At 36.4% G+C, this 12,242-nt stretch overlaps 3 protein-coding genes across 3 annotated transcripts; 1 reads left to right on the top strand and 2 right to left on the bottom strand.

Annotated features, from left to right (window-relative positions):
• Positions 1–2,572: 2,572 nt before the first annotated feature.
• Ugt302C1 (UDP-glycosyltransferase family 302 member C1) lies at positions 2,573–5,534 on the bottom strand. Its single transcript, XM_020957526.2, has 3 exons — positions 5,022–5,534; positions 3,933–4,192; positions 2,573–3,864 (listed from the first exon to the last, which is right to left on the bottom strand). Exons 1-3 carry the CDS (start codon positions 5,293–5,295, stop codon positions 2,791–2,793), a joined length of 1,608 nt encoding a protein of 535 aa, XP_020813185.2. The 5' UTR covers positions 5,296–5,534; the 3' UTR covers positions 2,573–2,790.
• A 1,316-nt stretch (positions 5,535–6,850) lies between these two features.
• Ugt302E1 (UDP-glycosyltransferase family 302 member E1) lies at positions 6,851–8,751 on the bottom strand. The gene is made up of 2 exons (XM_086837544.1): positions 8,487–8,751; positions 6,851–8,295 (listed from the first exon to the last, which is right to left on the bottom strand). Exons 1-2 carry the CDS (start codon positions 8,731–8,733, stop codon positions 6,977–6,979), a joined length of 1,566 nt encoding a protein of 521 aa, XP_086693670.1. The 5' UTR covers positions 8,734–8,751; the 3' UTR covers positions 6,851–6,976.
• Positions 8,752–9,563: 812 nt separating this feature from the next.
• On the top strand, positions 9,564–11,628 carry Ugt302K1 (UDP-glycosyltransferase family 302 member K1). The gene is made up of 3 exons (XM_020957341.2): positions 9,564–9,873; positions 9,932–10,191; positions 10,330–11,628. The coding sequence occupies exons 1-3, from the start codon at positions 9,636–9,638 to the stop codon at positions 11,389–11,391; spliced, it is 1,560 nt and encodes a 519-aa protein (XP_020813000.2). The 5' UTR covers positions 9,564–9,635; the 3' UTR covers positions 11,392–11,628.
• Positions 11,629–12,242: the final 614 nt, after the last annotated feature.

Below are 12,242 nucleotides of genomic sequence, written 5' to 3'. Positions count from 1 at the left end.
TTATAACATCAGGTGGTAAATGATATATATATTTTTCATCTTTAAGTATAAGTTTTAAAGATTGCGAGCGCAAAACTAAGTTTTCATTCATTAAGAATATATATATTTTTTTCTTAATATCAATTCTAATACTTAATGAGTGATGAGTAAATAAACTTAAACATTTAATAATTAATATTCATAAGGAAATATATATTTAATTATTTAATAATTCATTTTATAATATTGTGACCAATTTCATTAATTCGTAATTTTAGTTGAGATCTTGTTCTAAATATATGTCGTGTGGTAAATATTAGTTGGCGTCAAATTGAATTAGTTTCTGTGTCAATCTATGGGAATGTCCCCAACAAGTTTATAGTAAGTCAATATTCAATCACAAATTAATTATATTGTGCACCGAAAAATTTTTTTTTTGATATTTATATTAAGAGACATTAATAATTAACTATTAAAGCATTTCTATAAAATTAGTATTTTTTATTGAACTTCAAATGTCTACAATACATACATATCTATTTTATGTGGCTATAATATGAAATACAGTAAGTAGTATTTATAATAAAATAATAACAAGAAATGAAGCTAACTTTGGCACGCTGAAGATAGAACTTCTATGACTAGGAATCCATATAAATTATATATATTTATGTTAAAAAATTATGAAGTAATACCGGCTTTCATTTCATGCACCTATTCATATTATATATGCAGTTTTACATTCACAGATTTGCATTTTTCCTCTACATCAAACGATCGTTTGTATGGCACCTATATGATATAGTCGTCCGATTTTCATGAAATTTGACACAAATTTAAGACTAATATAAATAAATAAATAAATTATAATTTTTAATTGAATTCATTTCGCGATCGTTCCTATATGAAATAGTAGTCCGATTTAAACAATTTAAATATAATCAAATAAATAAATAATAAAATATTACACAAAATTGTAGAGTATAATAAAATGGCTATATCTCAAATTTGATCAAATTCTGTTGAAAACTAAAAATGTTATATTTTTTTTTGTTAAAATTTTCCGATTATTCCTATGGCAGCTATATGATATAGTCGTCCGATCTGGCCCGTTCCGACATATATATGAGTGAAAGTATATAGAAGGCTAACTACAAAGTTTCATTCAGATACCTTCAAAACTGAGAGACTAGTTTGCGTAGAAACGGACAGACGGACAGACGGACAGAAGGACAGACGGACAGACGGACAGACGGACAGACGGACAGACGGACAGACGGACAGACGGACATGGCTAGATCGACTTGGCTGTTGTTCCTGATCAAGAATATATATACTTTAAATGGTCGGAGGTGCCTCCTTTACTGCGTTGCAATCCTCTGACTGAAATTGTAATACCCTGCAAGGGAAAAAAGTGCGAATTTTGTCAATTTTAAGGTGACGATGGCAAAGCCTTATTTGTTTATTCTTCATTAATCATTTTCTAATTATTTAAAATTTTCTTTTATTCATTTCTTTGTTTCTATCTAAAGAACCCAATCTCCCATGGTTTTTATTTATATACCACAAATTTAATGGCACAAAAGCAAGGGCATCTTGGCCACACTTTTTACAGTTGGTTCGGTATTAAAGCCGTCAACATTTCCGCGACGGACGCTGATTTTCCAGCAGCATGGCCATGGCCCAAAACAGTTTCAATAAGTTGCGCTAAAACTTTTACACGCCTTTTGCCAGCCCAAGGGATCGGGGGTAGGGAGGATCAAGGGGGAGATTGGTGAAAATAGGGGGAGGATGCACGGTAAGGAAAATAAAAGCATTTTGCCTGCGGCCCTTTTGTGGGAGTGGCAGCGTGAGTGGGCGTGGCACTCAGTTTGGTTGCTGTTAAAAATTTGAACGCGCTGATGGGCATTTTTACAACTGAAGCGTTAACTATGTGCAACTTGCAACACAAGGGGGAGAGCTGCTGATGCGGGCAAAGAGAAAAGGATCCAATGAAGAAAACTATAAGCCGAATTTTCAATGCTCTGAAAAATAAAAGAGACAATAAATTACAGTCAAGGTTTGCATTAAGTATGCCATTTCTTCAGAGGGAAAATTATTTTAAAGTATATATCAATCAGAAATCAAAATGTTTGATTTTAGTTTCTAAGCATTTGTCATTTGATTTTATAAATAATTAATAATATAACAATTAAACTTATGCAATTCATTATAAATTCATTAAAAATGGAATCTACTTCTGCAGTAATAAAATATACTCATTATTGTTTTACTAAATTCCAAACGTTAAAGTTCGTTAGGATCTATTTTATTGTAATTTCTTCTTTGAATAAAATATAAATAAAGGATTCAAAGTCTTCAAAGCAAATATAACATTTTTTAGGGTATAAAACTATAAAGAGGAATAAAATCAGCAGAGAAAGAGAAGGGCAAAAGAGAGAATGGTATGGCAAGGAATTATTTTTTCGATAGAAGTTCACAATATTTTCCGTTTTAGTTTACAAGTTTTGAGCCGCAGGCTGGAACCAACCGCACAACACACTGAAAAATCAAATAAAATTTTCACGACTTGTACAACAACATCAATATCATCTATATATAAAGTATTTTTTTATTTTAAAAAAGAAAACTGAATCGAATTGTCTGTCTTGAATTATTAAGGTATACAATTTTTTATATTTGCTTGGGCTTTTTATGACTGTAGAAACAATATCTTTCTGCTTCCCTCAGGATATTAAATAAATACAAACTTTTAAAACATATCACCGTATTTATTCTAAAGGTATTCTTACTTTTAACAGTTTCTGGTTCTTAATTACGCTTGACCTTCGGCTTTTGCTTAGGAGTATCATTCTTTATAAACAATTCCTGCAGAAAGCGGAAAATTCGACGTATGAGCAGCATAATGCAGAATATCACAAATGCAATGCCACCGTAAAGGACCAGCATAGTATCCAGGCTGTGATACTGAATGAAATTCAGATCCTGAGAGGCGCTCCTTAGATACTTGGCACCCTTGTGTCGGGACACATGCTCTACCCAGAACACGGCTCGCTCGAGGGGCTTCTGCGGTTGATCCCGATACCTGTCGGACATGTCGCGCACCTTTTGGGTGGCCTCAGGATCCTGAATAAGTCGCTGAATAGCTGCCAGGAGTCTGGGAGCAGTCAGTTCCTCGTAGTTTACGGTCACACCATAGCCATTCTGCTCAGCCCGGGCCATGTTCAAAAATTGATCCCCAAAGATCGGGATGCCTACAAAGGGTTTGCGATGGTAAATCGATTCCGTGGTACTCAGAAGACCTCCGTGTGTGATGAAGGCAATCACATTATCATGAGCCAGGATATCGTCCTGGGGGAACCAGTCGGAAATGAAGACATTATCAGGTTTACCAGGCAAGTTGGTATCCTCGAACTTCCACAGCACTCGCTGCTTCAGTTGGGCAAAAGTGTCGATCAATGCCTGCCTCTTGTCCAGCGGCAAGGTCTTGCTCTTCAAATTGGAACCCATAGAGAAGTAGATGACTCCATGCTCGGCTCCCTCGATAAATGCCTCAATGTCCTTGGGCAGAGGGTTGCGTTTGCGGTTAATATGCATGCCGCCCACCTCGATCATGTTGGGGGAGTAGGGTCTCGGGAAACTGAGTGAGACATGTTGATTCAAAAGCACTAGAGCTGTATTCCTGCGCATATCGTAAAAGTCCTGCTTGTTGTTGGGGAAATACTTTCGGTACAGGACCTCTTGTCGTGGCAAATAGATAAAGTTGAGGAACAGGTACTCATAGGTGGCAAAGGCCAGATTGGCCACACGTTCCACAAAGGACATGTGATCGCTAAACTTGAGCATGGCATGTGGCACATACGACGGCGGGGATGGTGTGCCAACCTATTAAGATTGAGGAAAAGGATTAATTAGTTTAAGGAGCTCTTAGTAATTGTAATATTTCTGCTCACCAGATCTGTATTCCAGCTAATGGCTCCAAAGGTGCCCACTCCTATCAGCGGGGCCTTGAAATGCTCGGCCAGGCCAAAATGGGCTTCATTGAGGAAAACCTCACATATCACAGCATCAAAAGTCTGATTCGTTTTCATAAGCTCAATCACACCGGGATCACTTAGCAAAGTATCGGTTATTTCAATTCCCATTTTATGAAACTCCACGATCTGCTTGATTATCGGCTGCTTGGAACTTTCGAGCAAGTTGGTCATTCGTCCTGAAAATTTTTAAAAATTAAAAAAGCAGCTAAGGAAATGTGCTTGTAATCGTAGTTGATTTCAAATATTTTACATAATATTTCCAATCAAAGAAGCTTAGTTGTTATCAAAAGTGTGATAAGAAGGCAAGATAATATTAAGCTATCAGCGTAATCTTTTATTGTATTCAGCATAAAGTAATTTTAGACTGGGGTTTTTATGGTCCACAAAAAAATGAAATATTAAATATAATATAAATGCTTAGCTATTCACAAGACAAGTCTATAAAGAGGACTTTGTACTCTTGTTTAACTGTTATGTTAACTTTGGATAAGGTAACTTGAAATAAGTCAGCATGGAAAATATGATGAAATATTGAAATGTACTGCGTAAATATTAGTAGTAATTATATTTGTTATAAATATTTAATTAAAATATATGCCTTCGACAATTTTATTTCGTAAAAGTTAGCAGACCTCAAGGCAGAAAAATTATTAATTTGATTTTATACAAATCGATATTATGTTTTATTTCAGAAAGCTAAAAATAACTTGAACCAGTTGTAATCTTGTTTTCTTTTTCATTTAAATAAACATATGGTCTAAGCTCTAAAACCTTTAACTGGTGACACTTTTGTAAGACAAAGCTGAGCTTGTTTACGCAAAGAAATATAATTACTTGTCTAGGAATTTCAGTTACAAACAAATGAGTTAGCGTGAAAATATTATAGAAAACTACAGAAATAACAAATTGCAAAAATGAATTATAGGTGGTAATTTACAGCACTTCAATTACCAACTATTGTATAATTCTCCAATCAGAGAGAATTTTACTCGGAACCAAACTCACCCTCCATGCTGGCTATAATGCCTTTGGCTGTCACATCCTTTATATTTTTGATGGGCTTCTTTAGCTCGAAGGGTGACACAAGGGTGACCTGATGCCCGGCACTGGCTAATCCCTTGGCCAGGGCTGATCCCACATGGTAGTGGGATCGGGCGGCGGTATGGAGCACAACCAGATAATTATAGGCCGACACGCAGCTCAGCAGGCAAAGCAGCAGTAGGCCCAAGAAACTCGTTTGACCACCTGTTGGTTTCATTCTCACTGTTCTCCGGCTCATAAATTCTAAGCAATTAATGGGACTAAATTGTCATTAGTTGTGAAATATATGCTCTTGCTTATTGTTATCAGCGGACGATGGTGTTTTCGGGAGCTGCTATCATCGATACTGAAGGCTTGGCGCCTTGAAATAAACTGAGCTGACTTGGGACTGCGATGAGGTAATTATAAGCGTTGGGTTAGGTCTCACAGTTCTCTCTCGTTACCGCTCTGACCTGTCGATAATCAGCAAGTTTATTCTCCCTGTCGCGCCATATTTCTATATTTCAGTAGTTCTCTTTTCATCATCGTTACTCAGCCAAAAATGCCCCCTCAAAATCATTTAGTCTGCTCACGATCGAAAATCTATACAAGGCGGCAGTGTTTTCGCTTCTCTCTCTCGAATTACGGGTTCTGTTTCGTTTTCTATCTATATTCTCTCCTTTGTTTTGTTTTGGCCGCTAACTTTTGATAGATTAAACAAGAATTTTGTTTGGATTTTATACGTGTGTGTATAATATAATTTATGATTGTTTTTTGTTCGATGATAATAAACGGTCGTCTAGTGTTATGGGTGTAGTCGTTTTAATTTTAAAAGGGTTCATCTAGGCCAGCAACAAAAATGAAAATATAATTAACACCTCGTTGACCCATTGTGTTTATACCACAAAATCTAGATGTAATGAATATTATAAAGTTATTATAGTAAATGTTGTATATTTTTTCATAATTATGTTCCTACAGATTCGAGAACAAAATATTACTTTAGCAATGGGATTTTTATAAACTAGCGGGTTATTGAAACGCTATGAAATAGTTTATTCCGACCCTATAAAGAAAATAGTGATCAGAACCAATAGAAAAGTCGGTCTAGACTCTAGGCATCTGCAGCAAACCAACAAAAATGTGAAATTTTTTGAACATTTCATAAATGGTTAATATAACAATGCCAATTTATTAACCTTATAACAAATATCATGGAAAAGCTTTATAAACTAATTGAATTAATGCTTTCTTGGCTTATTTATGATTTTTTAAAAACTTTGATTTGCGGGTGATTATATAAAACAAATCAATTCCAAAAATTCTAATATTTTTAGCTTAGTTATGATGAATATCCGATTTGATCCTATAATTTAATTTAAACTGCAAGAATATATACATTTCGGTTTCAGAAATTAGTTGTTCCATTTGTTGTATAACTTTTATAATATAAATTTATTCATTTAATAATCTTAATATATAAGTATGGTTCATCTTTTTCAATATGGCTTTTGTTCGCTATTATAACAAATTTTTAAAACTGTCAGTTTCTTATTTTTTTTCTTAAATTTATTACGAATATAAATATATTTTTTTTAGAAACCCAACCTCAAGCCCTTTTTTTTTAATCTTGAAACACAAAAATATAAACTCAGCAATTTGTGTTATCAAAATAAAATAAATATATTATTATATTATTGTAAATCGTATTCAATATATTTATAAATTCCCAAAAGTGATAACATTTTCTCATTTAAACTATTCATTCTCGTTTAATATAAATTCGAACTCTTAATTAAAGTAATAAAATAATGTTTTTTAATTGTCTCTGACAATAGTTTATTAGTTTTTAAATGTATAAAAATATCTAAATATAAATTACATTTCAATATTTGTACTAAATATATATTATTTATTTTGATACACATTTAAAACTATGTCTAATTAGTCTTCTGTTTTAAAGTTTTCGCTTTAGAACCTTTCACTTTAATAGAAACAAATCGTATTAGAAGCATGAATAAAACCAAAACCAAACCCAAAATAGCGAAGAATCCTGCCAAAACGTCCAAATTGTGGTACTCTACAAAACTCAGATCCTGCGAGGCACTCCTTAGGTACTTGGCTCCCTTCTGCCGTGTCACGTGCTCCACCCAATAAACAGCCCTCTCCAGGGGTGTCTCCTTCTGATCTCGAAACTGGCTGGACATGGCCTTGACCCGCTGCATATAGCTGGGGTCACTGGTGATCCGATCGATGGCGGAACGGAAACGAGAAGCTGTGAGTTGGCCATATCTTACAGTGATTCCATAGCCCAATTGCTCAGCTCGTGCCATGTTCATAAACTGATCCCCAAAGAAGGGGATCCCCACGACCGGTTTACCATGGTAAATGGTCTCCATGGTGCTCAAGAGTCCGCCATGGGTTATGAAGGCTATGACCTTCTCGTGGGCCAGGATGTCGTCCTGCGGGAACCATTTAGATATAAACACGTTGGCAGGCTTGTCGGCAAAGTTGTCATCTTCGTATTTCCAGAGCACTCGGAACTTGAGACCCTTTAGGGTCTCCACAAAGGCCTTTCGTTTTTCCTCTGGCAAGTCCTTGCTCTTGAGATTGGAGCCCAGGGAAAAATAGATCACACCATGTTCGGCTCCCTCGATGAATTCCCGAATATCCTTGGGCAGGGGCTTTGGATCCTTCCGACTCACGTGCATTCCACCGACCTCAATCATATTGGGCGAATAGGGACGCGGATTGCTCAGTGAAACATGATTGTTTAGCAGGACCAACGAAGTGTCTCTGCGCATCTTATAAAAGTCCTGCTTATTGTTTGGAAAGTACTTTCTATACATAGCGTCCTGTTTGGGTAGATAGACCAAATAATGGTAAATATATTCGTATGCCTGGAATCCTAGATTCTGGGCTCTCTGCCAGAAATCCATATGATCGTCGAATGGCAATAAGAAGTGCGGAACATACGAAGGAGGAGAGGGTGTGCCCACCAGATCTGAGGTCCAGCCAGTGGCTCCCAGAGGGCTCAGCGTGATAAGTGGTGCTCCAAAGTGTTCAGCAAATCCATAGTGGGCGTCGTTCATGAATGTCTCACAGATGACGGCATCGAAGGTTCGATTTCGTCCGAGGAGCTCCTGCACCTCCGGGGCCACCAGAAGAACTTCTGTCAGATCCAATCCCATTCCATGCATGAGGGGATAGCGCAAAACCAATGATTTTTTCATATTTTGTAAGATCCTTGATTTGTAAGCTTAAGGGTTTAAAGGAAACAAATGGATATTAATTACATATTATATTTGGATCTTTTTATATTTAGATAACATTGTAGTTTCCTTGATTACCAACTGAGATTTCGATGCACGTTTTTATTATCAGTAAATGTTGTGACGATAAGCCATACGTGACAGATCGAGGGAACTCCCAGATAATATTACGACTCACCTTCCATTATTTTGATAGTGTTTGGCGTGTCAATGTCTATGAGGTTTTTGATAGGCTTCTTCTGGGGAAATGGTGATATTATGCTGACCTCATGACCGGCAGTTATTAATCCTTTGGCCAGTGCCTCACCCACAAGGTGGTGCGATTTGGAGGCGGTGTGCATCACCATCAGGTAAGAGTAACCACATGCCTGACCCACCAAGGCCATGGTAAGCAGAAAAGGCAGAAAATTAAGAAAGCAACGCATTGCCACACAACACTTTTGAATTTTCAAACCAGACTGTGAAGAACCAAGGGGTGGCACAGCTACTTATAGCCCAGATAAGAAATAAAAGGCGAGTGGATTAGGTCAGTGATAAGATTCGAGCGGTTATAATGAACTTGATTCCAAATTTCTATATAAATAGAAATTAGAGTCGTAACTTGTGATATTAAGTTAACATACATTATTTAGAGAAGAAACCTTATTATAAATCTGTCTCTTATAATATGTTTTTTCTAAAAAGCATTTAACAAATTTTTGTTTTAATTGTCAGTCAAACTGGTTCTCTTAAATGTTGTTATCTGTGCTCTTTATTTATACTTTATCTCTTAGATTAAAAGCTTTGAATTGAGTCAAACACGTTTTGTTTGGCAGAGAGAATGAGAGAGAGGGAGAGCCCACATGGTAGGAACTTAAGTTACTTAATTCAAATTCTGATTGATCGGCACTTTTAAGATCTACATAATTCTCTTAAATATACCCTAACCTGATATAAAATAATATATATATAAAGGTTATATAAAAAATAAAAATAAATATGTAGATGATATAATTGCCTTCTTAAGAAACAAAAATCGATCGCCCGTATTTATAAATTTTTTAATCTATTATAATTTTAAGAGTATTCAAAAGTCCACTTAAACGATTTATGTTTTTCCACAATCAAAGCATTAATATTTACCATTTGGCTTGTGTCCAGTCTGTGTGCTAAACCTCACGCAACCGAGAATTTCACAATAATCGAGTGTGTATATATATCTATTACATATATACTCTTGATATCTATATAAATTGTAGCTTCAGTGCGGCAAACATTTTTAGTCTTGTGAAGCAGCGTGTTCGGTTTGGTTCTCGGTGTTGGGTTTCTTTGGTTGATTTTCATCACCATGCGTTTATTTACCTTGATCTTGGCGCTAATAATTAGCTTGGGATCAACAGGTGGCTACAAGTTCCTCATGATCTTGACCTCTCCCGGCCGTTCGCACTTCAATGTGGGTCATGCCCTGGCCAAGGGATTGGTCCAGGCCGGTCATGAGATCACTGTGGCATCTGTGTTTCCTTTAAAGAAACCCATACCTGGTTATCATGATATTTATATACCAAATGTTATAAATGCAATGAAGGGTGAGTACTAGGAAAGGCAATTTAAATGTTTTATGAAATAAATTAAATCTTGTTATAGGTGACTTGGCTGGCTTATGGGCTTCTATTCAGAAACCTGTCACACAGAAACTTATTGATCATTATCAAATGGGTTTTCGGCTGACCAGAGCTCTATTTGAGGAACCCAACTTCCTGGAGCTCTTAAAGAGCAATAGTACCTTCGATGCTGTAATATGTGAAACCTTCTATAATGATGCCCACTATGGCTTGGCCGAGCACTTCAAGGCTCCACTAATTGGACTAAGCACCGGTGGTGGTCTTACCTTTATTACAGATATGGTAAGATATGGTTTAACTTACATTTATTATTGTAAATTTCCTAAATTAACAATATTCTCTTTAATGAAATTGTTAATTTTTTAATCTTTAATAAGATTAAACCAAAATCATTAATATTCTTATGAATTTTTATTACAGGTTGGTTCCCCAGCTCCTGCTTCCTTTGTGCCCCACATAATGTTGCCTTTCAATGATCACATGTCTCTATACGAACGTCTTGCCAATGTTGCCTTCCTGGCCTATGAAAGACTGCTCCTGGACTATTATTACCTGCCAGGACAAGACCAACTATACAAGGAGTTCTTCCCGGAAAATAAGCAAATTTTCTATGAGATGCGTCGGAATGCCTCTCTGGTGCTGATCAATCAGCATGTGTCTCTCAGTTTTCCGCGTCCATATGCACCCAACATGATCGAAGTGGGTGGCATGCATATTGACGGAAAGCTAAGTCCATTGCCCGAGCGCATTGAGAAGTTCCTCAATGAATCAGAGCATGGAGTCATCTATTTCTCCATGGGTTCCAATCTCAAGAGCAAGGACTTGCCACCGGCAAAGGTTGAAGAGATCCTGAAAGCCTTTAGGGGTCTCAAGCAGCGTGTTCTGTGGAAATTCGAGCAGGAGAATCTGCCCAATAAGCCGGATAATGTCTACATTTCCGATTGGTTTCCACAGACCGACATTCTAGCCCATCCGAAGGTTTTGGCCTTTGCCACACATGGAGGCATGCTGAGCACAACGGAGTCTATTTACCATGGAAAACCTGTGATTGGTTTATCGATTTTCAGCGATCAATTCTTCAACATGGCTCATGCCGAGCAAACTGGATATGGCATTATGTTGGATTTTAAGGCGTTGAAGGCTCAGGACTTCCGGGCGGCCATTGAGAGGATTACCAGCGAAGCATCCTACACGGAGGTAGTGCGGGGCATGTCCTTTAGGTATCGAGATCAGCAGCAGACGCCCTTGGAGAATGCCGTGTACTGGGTGGAACACGTGACCCGGCATCAAGGAGCTGCTTATTTAAAGAGTGCCGCCCAAAGGCTGAACTGGTGGCAATATCACAATGTGGATGTCCTACTTATACTATTAGGAGTTGCAATTTTCCTGCTAATTGTATTGCCATTCGCCATTTTGAGACTGATGAACAAACTAGTTTCGGGGGGAAAGAACACTCAGGGGGGAAAAGTGAAGCGAAACTAAAGTGTAGTTTTGTAAGTCAAAATAGGTTTTGTATTTTTACAAGCTAATGAAATTGTTATTACCTTTACGTCAAAGTTAAGATTGATATTAATTTAAATAAGACTTTATACTTTGTATATTTTCAACCTTTTAAAGACTGTTTTATTCTGTAAAAACAGATATGTCAAAGAATAATAAGGATTTGCTTAATTTTCTTTTAAGCTAAGGCAAAAATAAACCAATCATATTTAATTAAAACTTTTAATTTTTTTACATATTCTTTTGTATAAATTCTTCCTTTAGTTTGAACTAACAATTGATGGTTTTTTAAATTTCTTGAACTCTTTTCAAATTTCTATTATTCCAGTATTTTCATACACGTATAAAAATATATTAATCCCTGCAAATTAACTTCTTTCTATAATATTTCATTATCTGAATCAATCAATAATAATTACCAAAATTTTAAATTTGTAGCCAGGCATCCTTTGATGTTGTTCAAACTTCTCCATTCCCATTTCCTCTGAAAAGAAATTATTCTGGCCAAAAGTGTGCTACACACAAATTGTTTTCATCTTTTCCAGCCATCGCACAAACAAACACTAACTCGCTGCGAAAAGTTGAGATGTATGTATTTTCATGGGCTGCCAAAAATACATTTCTCTTTCCTATTATTGGCAATGTTATCAATGCACACACGTGCCGGTCGCTGATTGATTTCTCTGCGAAACGAAAGGAAAATATTATGTATAAAACCAAACGCAAATGACAAAACAATATTGGAAATGCAGACGCGGCGATGAGGGACAGAAATTTAAATAGGCACTCGAGCATTAAATTAAGCAACAACAACTAGGGTGAAAATAAGAGGA

Source organism: Drosophila serrata, unplaced genomic scaffold (genome assembly GCF_035046125.1).
Source record: "Drosophila serrata isolate PLE 108 unplaced genomic scaffold, ASM3504612v1 contig_320, whole genome shotgun sequence".
Classification (NCBI taxonomy): domain Eukaryota; kingdom Metazoa; phylum Arthropoda; class Insecta; order Diptera; family Drosophilidae; genus Drosophila; species Drosophila serrata.
This window is presented reverse-complemented; position numbering and strand designations above follow the sequence as displayed.